This window comes from Lepidochelys olivacea (assembly GCF_965140295.1).
Source record: "Lepidochelys olivacea isolate rLepOli2 genome assembly, chromosome: 25".
NCBI classification, from domain to species: Eukaryota; Metazoa; Chordata; order Testudines; family Cheloniidae; genus Lepidochelys; species Lepidochelys olivacea.
This window is the reverse complement of record NC_140435.1, coordinates 9141587-9159081: the sequence shown is the minus strand read 5'-3', so window position 1 is coordinate 9159081 and position 17495 is coordinate 9141587. Positions and strand designations below refer to the sequence as shown.

Genomic DNA, 17495 nt, shown 5'->3' with positions numbered 1-17495 from the left:
GGAGAATCGGGAGGATAAGAGGGGCCACACACGGGCAAGCAGTTGGATGTGAGTAAATTCAATCTATACAGATGCTGGAAGAGAGCCTAAGGGGGACTTCTCGCACTAGGTGGTCAAGACTGACCAACGGGAACACACTGCCCATCTTGGTTTGTGATTCTTTTGTCTGAACTGCCACACTCATATGTTTTCACTAATGAATGACCCTTCCCTTCTCTGTGTTTTTTCAGCCCTACTACATACACCCCCAATCCAGGTCCTTCTCCTTAACCCAGGAACATTCAATCTCTTGATATGAAACTGCACCATACATCCAGCTCTCTGCAGCACCAGGGGCTCTCAATCCCAAGTGCCCAAAAGCTCAAACACACATAATGACGAGAGTTATTGCTAAGAGACATGGAGGCTCCATAGAGAGGAGTTCATTACCTGAGGTAGCCAAAGCCAGTGACTTATTTCCAGCAGCATTGCTTACACCATTATGAGAACTAGCACCATACTGTTTTTCAAGTGTTGACGACGAGTCTCGATTCTGATGAACTGGACTAGGTGTGCTTCTCTGGAGGAGGCGAAAAAACACAGGCACTTCAGTCCAGAAAGTTTGTTCAATAGCCGTTCATTTAATAGAACTCATGGGCGTTTGTAGGTTTGTGGCTTTAAATCCCTCTGGATTCCCTAAACCTTCTAGGCTTTGTCTATTTTCAGAAAATTGCAGTTTAACTCCAGGCTGCCCAAACCAAGGGCTGCATTGGCAACTTGCTGCATCTAGTTTCATGTAGCCTGCAGAGACGTCATGTCCCAGCATGTAACAATCTTCCCACCACAACGCATCACGGCATGCTGGGACATGACCTCTCTGCAGACGACACCTTCTGTATTAGCAGTGAGAGCCAGGCCCTGGGGACTGCACTGTAGGATCCCAGGGGCTTCATCTGATCGTCTCCTGAAGCGTCATTGTCCATGCACAAGGAATATTCCGCTCCCCACCAAAAAAAATCTGGCACCTGGAATAAAAATTACCGTCTCCGACCTCATATAGCTAGGAATGTATTGGTGCGCAAATTAGAGTCCTGCAGTAATTCCAGAGCCTCAGTAGCATTCCTGCTACTGTGTTGTAGCTTGTTTCTAGAATTGCTGGTTTCACATACAATGCCACATTTTCCAAAAGCACAAGGAAGTGCTTGGTTTGACAGGGTTCCCAGGGTCCCAGACTAAACTCAGATGTTAGACAAGCCTGTAACCTGTGCTCACAAACCAGAGAGAGGAAAGGGACAGAAGTGACTCCTCTCCTTTGAGGAACAAAGGCTTAACTCAACAATGTGTACAAGGGTTTACTCTTTGGTCCCATCAATGCCTGCAGCTATAACCAAGCCACAGATCTGTTTAGATTAGGGGACAAACCCACTGCAGCTACATCATAGTTAATAGTGATTGGTTAGACATGACCTAAGAGCATTCCACCACTGGGTTAGAGGTTTGTTCTATTCAAGGGTTAGCCCAGTTATGGGACACAGTTAGATCCCATCTACACTACAACTTTTATTATTTATATTGAGTTCGCATCTACCAGCCCGTGTCATGGACCAGGATCCCAATGTGGTAGTGGCTGTACAAACACATCAAAGAGGGTCCCTCTGCCTTTGACTCAAGGCAACTGTGTGGTAATGAGATCCCTCGAACCGTAGTTTTAGTGTAGATGGGAAAAGAAACAAAGAGCTTTATCGCACCCTCAGTTCATACACACAGCTCCCCTGAAATCAGTGAGACGTGCACACAGACTGAAGGCCTGGTGTCATCCCGAGTATTTCTGTTCTCAGAATGCATCCATAATGAATAAGCCATCAGGAACACTAAAGAGAGCACCAGATTCCCACCTGATACAAGTCAGCATAGGCCCACTGAGTTCTATGGAACTATCCCACACTACACCAGCTGAGGATCTGGCCCAGTGCATGTACGCACACATTGCAGGTGCTCACAGACTTCAGAATCGAGCTCTCCCTTTGCAAAACCAGCTTTCAGCAAGGGATATTTCCCGAAGAAGGCACTAACTCCCAAGGGCAGCAATGTAATTCTATACCGATGCCACCTTCCTCCATTTTAAGAGATGTATCTGCCTGGAACTAAGACAACAGGGGCTCTCCAACACAACTGCAAGGCCTTTTGCTGCAAGAAGGAACATGGGGAGTCAGACTACAATACCCTCCAACTGCAGCTCGCCGTGGCATCTGTCTAATGATCCCTTATTTAGTTCATCAAAGAAAGAATCCCCTGTAAAAGAGTGCTAGAGCAGACCCAGCACTCTGGCCCCTAAGATACTAGCTCTCCTCCCTGCCCCCGAATGGATTTAATTGGGGGGATGGGTGCTTAATGGCTTAATTAGGCAGGAGGCTGTTGAGCTAATAAGAGCAATCAACCCATCAACTAGGAACAATTAAAGGATATGAAGGAAGTACAAGGGGGAGGCTGGCAGAAGCCATGGGATACATGATCTCAGGCTGGAGAGATCTTTCCCTCTCCCATGACGGAAAGCGGGCTACAGGGGGAAGTTTATGTCCAATTGTATGTTGCTGCACAAGGCTGTACTGGTGATCTGCTGGAGGGGACTCAAACACCACACTGGTGGTCACAAACTGGGAAGCATCCAGCCAGTCTGAGATGGTTCAATGGGCTGAGAAGGGAGTCATTAACCCTCCTCTTTCCTCCACTACCATCCAGTTAGATTCCAAATCCATGCTTCCCACACAAAGGTAGTGAATGCTCCTTAGTAATCTACTGGAATCCCCTTTGGCAGAAACACTGGTGGGAACTGGATGCCTTACATCCCTGCTCTGTCAAGCACTGATCCTCCCTCCCCCACTGTCCTTTTCATGCTCTTCCCCTTGGGAACACACACCAGCATAAGGGTCTGCTGAGATCACAAAAAGAGAGTCCCAAAACATTTCCAGTTGTGAAAGCTGAAAAGTCAACACCACTGCAACAGCTCATGCTTGGCGTGTGACAATTTCAAAACACCGTGCAAACTCAACCTCAGCACCCACACGAGGTAGCCCCATTATACCAATGAGCAAACCAAGACAGACCTTCATTTGCCCGGTGTCACATAGGAAATCAGTGGCGGAGCTGAAATTAGCACTTGGGATTCCTCACTCGTAGGCCCATGTCCTACCCATTAGACTATGCCTGCCCCTCCAGCATGCCATAGATTCAGAACTAAGTTGTTTGGCGCAGGAACTTCATCTCCCACCCTGTCCAGGACACATGCTGGTCTAACATACTCTAGGAAAATAACTGTCCAAGATCCAGGTAGAGAGACAGCGTCAGCAGCCACTCCAAAAGCAGCAAGGGTATTCTAGCTCAACGTCCCAGCCAGGATTCTGGTGCACGGTATATGACTATTCCCCAGTTTGGTTTTTAGTTAGGGATGGAAAGTGTTGACAATCCCTTACTCACCACCTTCTCAACACGGCTAGGTAGGACTACGCTGGCCAGAGGGATACTAACAGGGAGTTTATTGGGCTGCACCGTGCTGAGAGGAATACTGATAGGTAGACTGGTGATAGTTTCTCCATTACTCGCAGAAGTCCTCTCTCGCAAAACCTGCGAACACAAAGGCAGCCTGTTTCAAAGGGGGCTTGTTACTCACTAGTGAGTTTCCCCCAACGACGATCAAACCCTGCTACTTCTCTGCACATGTTGACGTTTTTATATACAAATAAGCTGTGTGCATTTTTCCCCAGGCACTTTGCTGTTGTATTTTTTCCCATCAGGCAGCATGTTATATATGAGAAAAGGGTGTTTGGGAAGTTTGAATGTGTTGCAAATTGACAGCACATCAGTTCAGCCAACAACCCACTGCGACCATAGACGAACAGAGGTTTCCTAAGGAATCTGAACCAGATCACCTTGGACAGGAAGGAGGGAGGCTCTGATGTGGGCCTCAAGGGGGAGAGGGAGGGAGTTTTTGAAAGCTTGTTTCCTCACATTCTTACCTGTGCTTGGGGATTCACAGCCTCTTATTTCTCAAGATTTACATCAATGAGAAACGTAACCATTGATTTGCTGCTGGTGAAAGGTGTTTGTCCAACAAATCTGTAGGCAGAAGCCCTCTATCCACAGAGCAGGCAGCAGCAGTGCAATCATCACTGCCACCCGCTCGCGTGCCTCTACCCTGCTCCAGAACGGGCACCTCTCCATGGGAGAGCATAGTTGACACGCCATGGTACATTCTCTCCTCAGCCTCTCTGCTGAGGCCAACACCCAGCAGAGACTGGCTAAGTGAACTAGAGCAAAACCACCTACTCATTTTACAGAGTTCAGTGAAAGGCACCAGCCTAGTTCATAACCAGAGACTCTCTCCACCATCCAGTTCCTTCTTTTGACATCTTCCATTTCATGTTACACCCAATGCTGAGTTCATCCTCTCTGGTAGCCATAGAAAGGGCTGAATCCACACCTTCTAGCCTAGAGCTTTTATTTCTTTGCTCTGTGAGAAGCATCATTTCTGTTGACAGCTCTGTGCAGGGAAGCCAACGCTTTCCTTACCTTCTCGCCTGCAAGGGGTAAGGCCGCTGGGGAAGAGGGCCGAGTTTCCTGAGGGCTCAGCTTTATGCCATTTGAAATGCCAGGGCTTGGATATGTAAGGCCATTCTCTTTTACATGGTCAGCTCTGGAACAAAGATGTACACGTCAGCTTTTTCCTTCTAATGCCCTTCGTCCAAAATGAATTCCTATTACAAACTCAAGGCATTATTGCCTTGCTTACCTGATCAACTGGCATTGCTGGATATACTGGCTTACAGTTAAATGACTATGCCACCAAGCTTTACCACACTAAAGTCTAGGCAGAGATTGTTTTCTTCTACTGTCTAGGTATATTACCAGCAACACGATAAGCATTACCACACCTCATTTCCCAACACAGGAACTAACCACTCTCACCTCTGGTGTATCTCATTAGTTGTTGCTTTTCCATTGACTGCATGGTCCTGATTCAAGTGTCTCCTTAGGGCTATCTTAGCTGGGGAAAACCTGGTGTAATCAGGTAAGGACAAGCCTGCTGTCTTGTCCACCTTCTGTCTGCTGCTGTGGTTTGGGGTGCAAGGAATTATTTCTTGGTCCAGGTGAGAGGTCATGTATTGAGGGGTGTTCTGCTTGGAAGAGGGCCTGCTAAGAGCATTATGAATTTCATAGGGAGTAGCATGGCCATTCATGGACAGTTCAGGGCTCATGCCATTGATGTGGGGCATAGGAAATTTAGAGCACTCAAGCTCAAGTTGGAATCTGCCATGATCGGCCTCGGGCTCACGGCTTAAACGGTTTTTATTGCGTAGTTGTACCGACAGAGACTCATCAGGAGGCATATACGATTTCAGCTGCATGAGCTCCTGCTGCCTTTGACTTTTCTCAAGCTCCACAATGCTGATCTTTAAATGAAGAGGAGGACAAAGATTAAAGACTGTACCTAAGAATTATACCACATTTTGGAGTTTTCCCTTCCAGACGCTTCTCAGAAAAAGTGTCCCCTTTTTTGGTGATAACTCAAAGCAAACAATCTATGATTTAAAAAACAAATTTCAATACACCGCTCTGGATTTGTGAAACAAAGGTACAGGTAGAAAAAAGAATGTTCAAACAGACTACTAGGGAACATCTTCTAGAGCATGTCAGACAATTTCCAATAAAGAGTCTGTAAAAAGTCAGATTTAAATTGGATGGTGGGGGTGGGGGGAAATCACACCCCATACTAAGAGTATCCAACCATGTGCCCGATAACACATTTGGACTGGGTTACCACTTCTTATGAGAAGCCAAGAGAACCAACCCCACTGTGAAAAGAAAAGTCCTCTTGGCAAGATATTTCTATGGGAAGTGATGTCTGACAGGAGACACACACAGGAGATACAATATAGGAGCAACAGAACGAAATAGAACAAAACCAATAGGACCTTCCTTTTCACTAGACAAAGCATTTTAAGGACACGGAGGAAAACTGATAAACCGATGCTCAGGTTCAGAAGCTCAGAGCAATACTGGAGGCCAAGCAAACTTCCATTATTTGCCCTTTGTATACCTGAAAGATTATCTGCAGCTTTGGTCTTCCTAGTTTTATCAACCCACCTTCTAATCATTTTGTCATACTACTACCACGGCAGCAGGTTTATGTTCCAATGTCCCGTAATGCAAAAAGACGAACGTGTGCCCTAACTGGAATGCTGGCCGAATACTACTACAACCTAGTGGCACTAAATTCGCTCGCGGTTCTACCTGCAATTCCAAACAGTGCTTTTGTTTCTCAGAAATCTGATTCTTCAGTGCCTGCTTTTCCTTCAGTAAGCTCTCCAGTGACAGCGTTGACCAATCCAACTTCAGTTCTTCACATCGTGCTTTAAGCTGCAAGTGCATTAAAGGCTTGGTCAGTGGCATGTTTCACAATTCCAAACTATCAATAGAGCAGGGCAGAATCCCATCCTCCTTTCCACTGAAATTTGAAGGGAAACTTCTATCATACTGAGGACTAGCTCTCAATTCAAGGCAAACACTGCAGCTTTACAGAAAAATTGGTTTCCAATCCCTATGTAAGCAGCTGGAGTTGGGGCTTATAAGGCTAACATTACTCAACATCCCTAAATGTTTCTGCATACAGCTTCTCCACCACCCTAATATTAACTGTGCGAACTGCTGAAAGTGACGGATATATAAATGACAGCTACAGCCAAGCGAGCCCTGGGCAAACTTCTTGTCTATGGTGTTCTATCACCTCCACTTCAAACTGCTATCCCATATGCGCAGAGCCTGTCTGCACAGCTGCGTACTGTGGACGAGGTTGGGGCCACCCAAATCAGCTGTCACTTCAGAAAACTTCTGGATTTCAATTAAGTCGTCTGTGAGAATGGACCACCCACCCTACCCTTTGGATCAAGATTCATTCTTTTGAAATGCATCTTGACTAAGAAGTAATAGAAAGAAAAGAAAGCAACTGGTGACTGTTTTCAGAAGCCAAAAGGTCTAGGACTAGAGGAATGCCACAGATAGCACAGAAACCAGACAGTGAGCACAAGAACTGGACACACAAGCTCTTCCCATCACCAGTGTAGCATTCTTTGCATGGACAACATTCTTCTAGGCTCTAGAGGAATGAAGATTTCCATTCAGTTTTTGTTCTCATTAAGATATAAAAGGGAAAACAGCAGTTCATGACCTGCCTTCTATATATAAAATGGCCATCACTTGGCTCACACATTGCTCGTCATATGGAAGCACAGTACGTACCAGCTGCAAGCTCTGGTTCCTGAGTTCACTGTTATCTTTCTCCAGCTGCTTTGTCTGTTCCTTCAGCTGCTGGTTGTGAGCAGAGATCTCTTTCTGAGCCTGAATCAGGTCATTATATGTCAGAGCCTTAACTCCCAACTACAGGATGAGGGGGAGAAAGGATCAGATTCAAATGGGACTCAGGATTCCAATTTCAGAGTCGGCACACACATATAGTAATAATATTTCACATTTCTATATTGCCCGTCTTTAGGGGAGTCACACCACTTTTACAGTTATTAAAACTTTCCAACGCTTCAGAGAGGCAGTGTATCACCATCATCATTCCCACTTTACAGATGGGTAACTGAGGCAGAGACGCGAGATACCTTGTGCAGTCACAAGCAAGTCACTGGCAAAGCTGGGAATACAAACCAGGAGTTGACCCCTAGTTGGACCATATGATCACCTGTTCATGCAGTGAAGCAGCATGCTTCTTTGTAGGCCTCTGAACTTTCATTTGACCTATCTGCATTTGTCAAGCTGGTGTGGTACCCGCCAGTTTGTCCCACTGTACCCTCCCCCATGCTTTTTAGAGCCACTATAGGCAAACAGGAAGCTACCGTGCCTCAGTTTCCCCATCTGTGAAATGGCAACAATGCTGAGCTCTTTTGCAAGACACAGAGCACTACAGATGAAAAGTGGTGGGTAAATATGGCTAGCTGTTCTATTATTACTGTGCCACCCAACGTTATTGGTAGTACCAGAGGAGCACAAAGACTCCCCAAATGAGGTCAAGGCCTGACAGTACTAGACTAGCCCAAAGAGTTCACAGGCTAAGCAGACAAGACTGACAGCAGGTGGAAGAAATGCTGTCCCAGAGATCACATGACTTGCCCTAGGTCTCTCACAGTCTGACCAAACAAGGAACTGAACCCAGAACTCTTGCAGTCCAGGGGCTTAATCACAGCACCAATTCAATGAAGCTTTGAGGCCTCTGCTGAGCAGCGCAGCAAGGACTATGTTGTGCGTAAGGGCGGTTTAGCCTGGTTTGGGTGTAGTTACTGATTTAATCCCACCACTGTCAATCACCTTGTCAATCTTTATGCTGCGGGTGAATGAAATCACTGCTTCTGGGGTGGCAAGATATTTGTATTTGATCCCTTTGTTCAATTTCCAAGCATGTTCTGTTCTCCCCCTTCATAAGCAGAAGTGGCTGGAGCACAGGGTCATAAATCCACAAATAAAATGGTGTAGTGACATAACGCCAACACAAAGCCTGTGAATCGCCCAAGTGCAGGCGTGCACTTTCTGGAGAAAGATTAGGCAGACTTGGCAAGTCAACTCAACTAGGGGAAATGAATGTACTTTCTGCGTGCTCCTTGGTTACTTAATGGAAAATCAGCCCTGAGGACTGTCACTAACACCTCTTCTGGGATCAAGACATGGTGGTGGGACTGGTAAGCTACAACTTAAGCAACAGTGATGGACTGGACAAGAGAAGGAAATACATTCCCTTGGACAGCCACCTGCAGGAAGGAGCCAAGATGTCGAAACCAGAGCAAAACTTCAAGAGTGTTGGATTGTTAATTTCCAGCAAGAATATTTATTTTTAAACATTCATTTTTAGTCCATTTCCTCCAGGCCAAACCATACCTCATCGAGCTTTTGCTGAAAGAGCCGTTTAATTTCCTCTTTCTGTGCCTGGCAGTGGGTGAATAACTGTTGTGCTGTCCCCAGCAACTGAGCGTTCTTTTCCTGGAAAAGTAAAAAAAAAAAAAAAAAAAACACCCCACAAAGTTTATGTCAGACTCCCATTGTAATGTGTGTGGGAAGTTCCACCTCACCAATTGGCATTTCAATGATACAGTCGCTTACACAGGCAAGAATAAGGAACCCTATCATAAGGTGATGATATCCGACAAAGTGAGTTGTAGCTCACGAAAGCTTATGCTCAAATATATTTGTTAATCTCTAAGGTGCCACAAGTCCTCCTTTTCTTTTTGCGGATACAGATTAACACGGTTGCTACTCTGAAACCTATCGTAAGAGTGAGATCTATTAGACTGTGGCATGGTCTTCCAAGATAAACAGAGGAAGTCCCATCACCTGAAATATTAAAAACTGTGCGGGACAGTTAAGAATGATCCTGCACTAGAAGAGAAGAGGAAATAGACTTCTTCATAGACCTTTTCCATCTCCAACTTCTGCAGCTCTGTATTTCCTAGAGTTTAACATTGTTTTAAAATATGGGTTCATCCACAAAGTCACAGATATTTATTTATAGGCTTCTCTGTAGTATTCACCAGGATAATCTCTCAGCAACTCAAGTGCCAACCACATTTTATACATGAGAAACTGAAGCACAAGGAGATTAAATGACTCATCAAGGACACACTAAGTCTGTGGTTGAGCTGGGAATAGAACAGAGATCCCCAAAGTTCTCACAGAATATTCTTCTTCAAAGAACTTCAGTAAACGAAAGTATGTCAGGGAAAAAATCAGAAATATGTTACGTCATGTCCTAGAGGAGCCTCTCTCAAAATTCCTTACACTACTTGCTCTCCCTTTGATTTCTAGGGCAATTCATGCATAGAATATTCACCAGACCACCACAAGCACGCCTTACATTTTTGCTTCTGTGTCCCAGTCTCCCACACTCCCTATACCTGCAAAGAACAGGAGTAGAACTGGGAAAAGGTTCAAATTTCTATGAAAAACAATAGTGTGTGGAGGGGAAAAGAAACCAGAAATTTGTGATTCTTCCCCATTTATCTCCCAGCTCTAGAGGGGATTTCTGCAGGAGCAAAGTATTCACTGCTAAGGGCTGAAGATGGGAAAAAGAAGGGGTCTTGCACTCAAGAGCTATCCATCTGGATAAGGAGCAATGTTCTACACATAGGGGAAAATGTCGAATGTAATACTTCTGCAACAATCAACCCCCCCCCCCTTTGTCACCTCCTCCAAGGATTTTGGGAAGGGAAAACACACAATCACCATGGCACTAAACCCATTGCTTAGGTGAGGCTGTGAAATCATTTGTGCTATGAACACCTAGCATTTCATTAAGTGTTACAGTAGCTGATAGCTCCATCTAAAGGTACATTAGTGTACTAGCACTTCAGAAGCTTTATTAAAAACATTTAGGTTTTCATAATAAGACACAGTCAGAGGCAGTACTGTAACCAGTACATACCACAGAACAAGTTATTTAGCCAAAGCAGTTTGGGATTCAGGTTTCACAATTCTTAACTAGTGATTCTCTCAGTGCCCAATACTACACTCCATGAAGAGATTTTGACTTACAAATAAAATTTCACATTTTAGTTTACCCCAGGGAGAAAAAGGTGTCAGATACCATCACCAACTTGCCCTCCTCCATACAGTCTGAAATCACAACTCCAGTATACAGCACAATAGGCTGTGCAAGAGGACAGAATTAACTTTACGCTGCTCATTTTCCTGACACCAAGCATGTGAACAGAAGGATTTTTTGTCCTCTGTTTCTCAGGGGACCATAAGCCGAAGTGGTAGGGGACTGTCAAACATCACTGATAACGCCCCAAAGCACTTCTTGCACAGTGAATGCAGCAAGCAGTGGTTGACCATTCTCACCAAAGGCTAACACCAGCCTTCCCATATGGAGAACAGTGCAAAGTCTATAAAGTCTGTGAAACAGGCTGGTGACTTTATGCTATTACCCTGGATTGCGCATCACATCATAGGAATAATCCAGCAGCATTCTTCTCTGAGATTGGCAGAGGCTTAGAAATGGAAGACACAAGGTGTTGAGGGTTAGAATGTTACTGTGTAGGTAGAGTTGTGCGGAGGAACCATTATTCTGGCTCCGTAATCACAATCCCTATTTTCAAGGGCATTCATTAATTCCCTAACTGGGGCAAAACCAAGAAGGAAAAGATATTTGGATAGTGAACTTGTACTCTCTCTGCTGGACAGATAGCTCTGCTGTAGCAGAGCACTGAAAGGAGAGCTGCAAGACTTTTGTGGTCACAGCAAGCATTTATGAATTTTACCCCAAAATGCATTTTTTTCAGGCATGGAAACAATTTGCAAATTCAGCAAATAGTTTTAGCCAAAAAACTTGAAAAGTGTCAGAAAGGTCAATTGGACTCAACATTTTGTTTGAATCAACAAGCAAAAGTTTCCGATTTTCGTTTTGTTGAGGGAAAAAACGGGGGGGAAAAAAATCAGTTTTGGTTCAGAACAAACAAGGGGTGGGTTTTTTTGGTTCAGCTACTGTACCAAATACTTATTTGCTCAGCTGAACTGGAAGCTCATGCATAATAAATTTTACAACTATAATGCTTTCCATTAGGCTCTCAAGCACCTTACAGACATCACTCTAGGTTTTTATAACATGCCCCAACACCTATTCAGGGACTTACGGATATTTTATCCAACCTGCTGTGTGACTGTTGGCTATTCCTTTACTTTTGTTTTAGTTCTTTCATTTATTATAAGGTGAACAAACCAACTTCTTGATGTTAAATTAGTTTGAGGGTTATAGCCTAGGGTTCATTGCAATTCCTGGTTTCCACACATACTACTGTAAAAGGCATTTTGACTCAGAGATTAGCTTTCAATGGACACTTTATTCCAGAAAACCAGAATAAGGGATATTTTATCTTCTCTAGCACAATTTTATTGTCCCATATGACCCATCTGTGATCTCAGAATAGCTCTTACTGAGCCACAATTACCTGACTGAGATTGTAACCAGTTTGGAAAAGACTATCTCATGTAACTTTTGGTCACCTTCTCTTCTGCAGCTCATCAGAGGAAAGAGCGGCCATTGAAATGGTGGTGCTTTAAAGTGTGGCACTACTTTCTCTTGAAAGTTCAATTCCTGCTATCTGTCTGCTATTTTTAGTGTTGGGAAACCCTCATTTTCGTCTGTACAGGTGATCCCATATTCAGGCAAATAGCTCAACCATATTTAACAGAGTTTAATGAAAAGGAATTTAACAACTAATTAAATCTGGACAATCCTGTGAAAAAAGGGAACATTATCCCCATTTTACAGGGGAAACAGGGACAGAGAGGCAAAGAAACTTCATCAAGGTCACAGTAAATTGGTGGCACAGCTGAGAATAGAACACAGGACTCTCAGTCCTGTGCCTTAAGCAAAAAGGCATTGTCTCTCTTAAGCAGGGCCCTTTAACTCTGTCAGGGGCCACAGTGGAATTATGTAAATACTGATCTGGAATTCTGGGTCTGTGGCATTTTCTCAAATATCTGTGGAAGGGGATGTGGAGGCTGTACATCTATAGCTAGAAATGGTCAGGAGACCAATTTAAAAAAAAAAAAAGACACTCACCTTTTCCTGCTCCAGTAACTGTTGCAGGTTTGCTTTGTACTGAGGAGTTTTCATGTACGCCATGAACTGCATGTATTGGATCTTAAAAGAGTCTGTAACACAAATGCATGGAGGACGGAAGGGGAGAAAAACAATTTAAGATTATTTTGGACCATGGTTTCTCCCTACTGCCTTTTGCAGGGGTTAACATGTACACTGAGGCTGTAGAGCTCACTCTGGTGAATGCTGAAAACTCCTAGTTACAATACAAGCTGACCTCAATTATTTTAAATACAATAGTTTTGCACCATCTTTTTGCTCTAGGAATGGTTATTCCAGTAATGTGCTTTCCTTTGCAAGAAAACTAATGTTTTAAGAAAACTAACCTGGAACTTTCTCCAATAGCATATTACTTAGACCCTTAGCTGGTCTGTGCGTCATGCATTAACCACATAGATTAGCTCCCTCATTATAACATTTCTAAGAGCACATTTTCAGGAAGCAGACAGGAAACTGATGGACCCTAATGATGTGTGTGTTGAAAAAGGAGTTTCTTAATGGACTTTAATGCAAGCAGGAGCAATAAAACAGGCAACCCATTATAATCATGACAGAAATGCACTCACGGTGCTCCAACATCCTTCCAGTCTCACAGCCTGGGGTCATTCTACTCCTTCCTCCTTCACAGCTGAACAGCTGTGAAACTCTACTTGTTCTTTACAATACCCCAAAATTCTCCCCCTTCCTCTCCATCCTCACTGCAAAACTTCAGTCCATGCTCTTGATTAATTGTAATCTCCCTAATCACAATGCACCCCTCAAGTCTATCCATCAAGCCACAGTTAAAGCCATCTGTCTCACCGATTCCCTCCCACCATGACAGTGATCCTTGATCTCTTCACTGACTTCCAATTTCTTCCTAATCTTCAAGGCACTGTGTCTTATACAGAACTCAACTCTTGTTGCTTACTTCCTATACTTTGCCATTTTAACTCATCTTACTGCTCTCCAGGTCTCCTCCTAGAAAGAACTCCACATTTTTTCCTCACACCATCTTTTACATCTAGAACAGACTCCCTGACCATATAGCCTCACTGTCCTCCAAAACCCTCAGAACATCTGATTTTATTTTTCTACTTTGCTTTCTGGTTCTGGGAAAACAGAATTCTGCCCCCCATGTTCCTTATTCGTTAAGTTAAAGCACCGTCTTATTTTAAAATAATGCAGAATTGTTTCTGGACCAGCAGTGTCTGTCCTTTTCCCTCATGCCACATGAGAGCTGAAACCCAGTCAATTGCAGTAAACGTAGACCAAGGCTTCAACTTAAGCAACATGCAAAAGAACGGACACACTGGCAATTGGTGGAGGCTGGAAGAGAACTGGCAGGTCCTCCCTTCCCTTCTGCAGTGTTATGTATGCAAGACAAAGACTTACTGTAGGAACAACCTCTCCTTAGTTATCAGAGGTTTAGCATCTTCAGTGTAAAGGTTCTTGTAACAAGCAACATAGTTGCCAACATGGTCCAAATTTTAACAGTGACATTTTATTGACTTGTGTTTTAGTGCTAGTGAAATACCCCATTTAAAAAGGCAATGGAGACTAAATTTCATTTGATACAGCATGCATCTACCACCTTTGCCCAGGCCCCAATGGACCTCATCATTATTCTGAAGGGACTATCCCTAAGAGCAAAATGGCCTCACCATGGCACATTCAGTCCTCTGCTGGAATTGCCAACAAAGGGGATATTAGGCCATTGGTTATGTAGGAAAAAAAAATAAGACCCCACCCCACTCACCACCCCCACCCAATCCAGTTTCACAAAGGCCAAACAGGCCTACTGATTTTAGGGGACCTCAGGTGAAATGCTCCATATCCCATTACCAATCCAGTTCCAGCTGGCAATATTTTGCACTTCACTGTTTTGTATTAAAATATACCTTTCTTCCCCCAAAATTAAAGCTTTAGTATTTCAGTTTCCCTTGAATCTTTATATCACAGCAATGATATAAACCACCACCCAGATAGTAAACTGTGATCAACCCATTATTTACTCCTTTCATTCTCTATGCATCAGAAGGGGAACTCTTACCTAGCAGCTTCTGTAGTGCAGGTGGGGTAGGAGTCACCAACAGTTGGTTAGATGAATGCCGTTGCACTTTAGGAGGTAGTTGGTAATATGGACTATGAGGTGACTTGTATGCATCTAGAGGAGAAAGTAATGCAGACCACATTTTAAGTAATGAAACATAGCAAATGAGGAAGATGCCCTTTGCCATCGGGGAATATGTTTTTTTACAGCACAGGACCCAGTAACTTGGCTAAGTGCCTCTCATGCAACAGATCAGCTTTCAAAATACACTCAGGATTCGTGTTCAACACATCAGTGAAGGCAAACTCAGCCAACCCCTCTGTTCTGCTGCCCCCCATTCTGGAGAAGTTTGGATTAACATTAACAGCCAGCTGTCTGAGCCTCAATCATCCCAGCTGGAAAGCAGGTGATACAATGTCACAATGCAATAGAAAACAGGGAGAGGAGGTATGCGAAACTGACAAGAAAGATTTAGAAGTCTGTGGGTCTCTGAATACAAAGAGCTCTGAGCATTCACTCTTAAGAGTAAAAACTTTCCTGGACACTAACTGAGACTCATACGGACGACGCTCTTCCACTGACAACCGCTGAGTTTCTCAGCTTACCCTGAGGAGAGGATGAGGGTGTCTGAGACACAGTTTGAGCATGCAGAAGCTCTAGTGCAGTTTGGTTCTTCTTGGTCTTGCGCTCTGTATTTGCAGTGTTCATTTTCTTGGGACGCCCTCGCTTCCGCCCTGCCATTTTCCTTCCTTTCTTACTCAGCTTTTTCTTGCGTGCTTTGGAGGGAGATGTCTTTTTAACTGCATTTGTCCCAACTTTTTCTTCTTCAGCACCAGAATCCTAAAGAAATGTTGAAGAGAAAAAGCTTTCTAATATTGAGCAATTTGCATTTGCAGAATATCAGTTAATCTTTACCACACCCTTTTGAAATAAGCAAGTATCAACCCCATTTTATAGGAAGGACATAGAGGCACGCAAAGATTAAGTAATTTGCCTAAGGCTACAAAGCGTTAGTGGTTAGATTTGGGATTGGAATTGTCCCTGGTACCCAGTATGCTATGATCAATACACTACGCTGCCTCTCCTCTAGATCTATCCATTGCAGGATTTCCCAAACTGATCCATACAAAACTTGCTGCTCACAGGGAGCCTTATTACAAGCTACTAAACTGCATTGAAATAAAAGCTGAAGTCACATTCAAAACTTTCCCCCTATTACTTATCCATGTGAGCAATTGCTGCTTTTATAACAGGGAGGTAGCTTGTGCATTTATGGCTGGGAAAGTGTGGTCCACATACCAAACTATTAACATGTGGTATGGCCCTTGCAAATGTTTAGGAACCCCTACTCAAGAGTAAGGGCCTGTCAACACGGTGAAAGAGACCAGAAACTCTACTCTGGAATAAACTATTCCAGAAGAGCTCACAAACACCACTGATTATTCTGAAATAAAGTGTTTTTTATTGCTAACAGTGTATCCATGCAGGGAGCTCTTCTGGAATAGATTTTCAGGTCAAACTCCCTACGTAGACAAGCTTTTATGGTTGGTGCAGACCGCAAGCTCGAGCCATAATAAAGAGAGAACATGTTTTTTGTGTAAAATATTCAAGAGGGAGTTGACCTTGTTTTCTCGCACCTTCGTTGGAGTAGTTGTGTTGCTCTTGTTTTCTCTTTGCTGACGACGTCTAGCTGCCTCTTGTTCCTCCTAAAGGCAATTTAAACAATGGCATTAAAAAACATCCACAAATAAGCCCAAAAGATAGTTGCTATATTCTCCCTTTTGAAGTACAGACTCCAATCTTGCCAAGCTAGTTCCTCTGGGATAGGCACGGATAATGTAAGGACTAGTCAGAGTGATTAAGGAATGATAGAACATCTTTTCTTAGTAGGCAGGAAGACACTGACTTACCCTGTCCCAGACAATAGCAGGTGGGAAAAGGAAAGCAACCTAAATTAGCTTTAAAAGCTACACTATATTCCATGGCAGTCTCCTAAACAGCATCTATGCAGATAAGCAACCACAAGGGAGGGAGAGAGCCACACGTTTTCCACCCTAATGAGTAGGTCTTTGAACTTTTTTAAAAAGCCTGTTAAAATATCAATGACCTTATCTATAACCACCATTTCACGTATTGTTGCATCACTGCGCATCTTTAAGGGCCTTGCCATATAAAGTCATGAATCAACTCTTTGAAAGAGAGCTGAATTAAATCCTAACAAAGTCTGTAGATAAGACAATCCAGATGAAAAGCAGCTGAAAAAGCATGAGTCCTGCCTAGTCACTAAGGACATGAAACTCCACAAACACTTCCTTGTACTCTCCAGATGAGGTTTAATGTGTTGACAATTCTACCAACTATAATATCTTTACGAAGTAAAAGTAAATCAGGGGATTATGGCAAACTCCAACTCTCTCATAGTAATTCAATATCTTCATTGCTAGCAGCCAGGAAACTGCCAAAAAATAGTTTATGTGATTAGTTCACAAATATTTGAAGACAAAATTTGGTGGGTTTTCTCCATGCTTAGTGTCAAAATCTCACTCTCTCAAATTTAAAATCAACAGTCCAAAACCCACAAATCTAACAGCTACCATTAAACCCAATCTCAAATGCCATTAAAGGTCAGGTTTGGAGGACAATGACTGAGCCCTAAAGCTTGACATGAAGAGGCTCCACAAATGCAAGATGTTTCCTAGATTGGTACACAAAAGTCTAGCCCCATACGCCCTTTGTAATTTACATCTAAGCCATCATCTTTCACCACTATTTAATATGTCCCATTCAGTGAGACCGTCTCAGAAACCTCTGGAGTTTTGAATTCCATGCACTGCA

The 17495-nt window shown here is 43.6% G+C and overlaps 1 protein-coding gene across 5 annotated transcripts in view; it reads right to left on the bottom strand.

Annotated features, from left to right (window-relative positions):
• Window positions 1-17495, bottom strand: part of DOT1L (DOT1 like histone lysine methyltransferase) — a 95870-nt gene that overhangs the window by 12368 nt on the left and 66007 nt on the right. For 3 of the 5 annotated variants that reach the window (XM_084614181.1, XM_084614185.1, XM_084614184.1), the window contains exons 13-23: window positions 16283-16366; window positions 15266-15500; window positions 14661-14774; window positions 12590-12681; window positions 8908-9009; window positions 7273-7410; window positions 6268-6393; window positions 4942-5426; window positions 4546-4669; window positions 3454-3600; window positions 430-559 (exon numbers count right to left, since the gene is read on the bottom strand). In XM_084614181.1, the coding sequence (XP_084470307.1) occupies window positions 430-559; window positions 3454-3600; window positions 4546-4669; window positions 4942-5426; window positions 6268-6393; window positions 7273-7410; window positions 8908-9009; window positions 12590-12681; window positions 14661-14774; window positions 15266-15500; window positions 16283-16366 (1777 nt within the window). The remainder of the gene's footprint in view (window positions 1-429; window positions 560-3453; window positions 3601-4545; window positions 4670-4941; window positions 5427-6267; window positions 6394-7272; window positions 7411-8907; window positions 9010-12589; window positions 12682-14660; window positions 14775-15265; window positions 15501-16282; window positions 16367-17495) is intronic. The other 2 variants (XM_084614183.1, XM_084614182.1) reach the window with 2 other exon arrangements.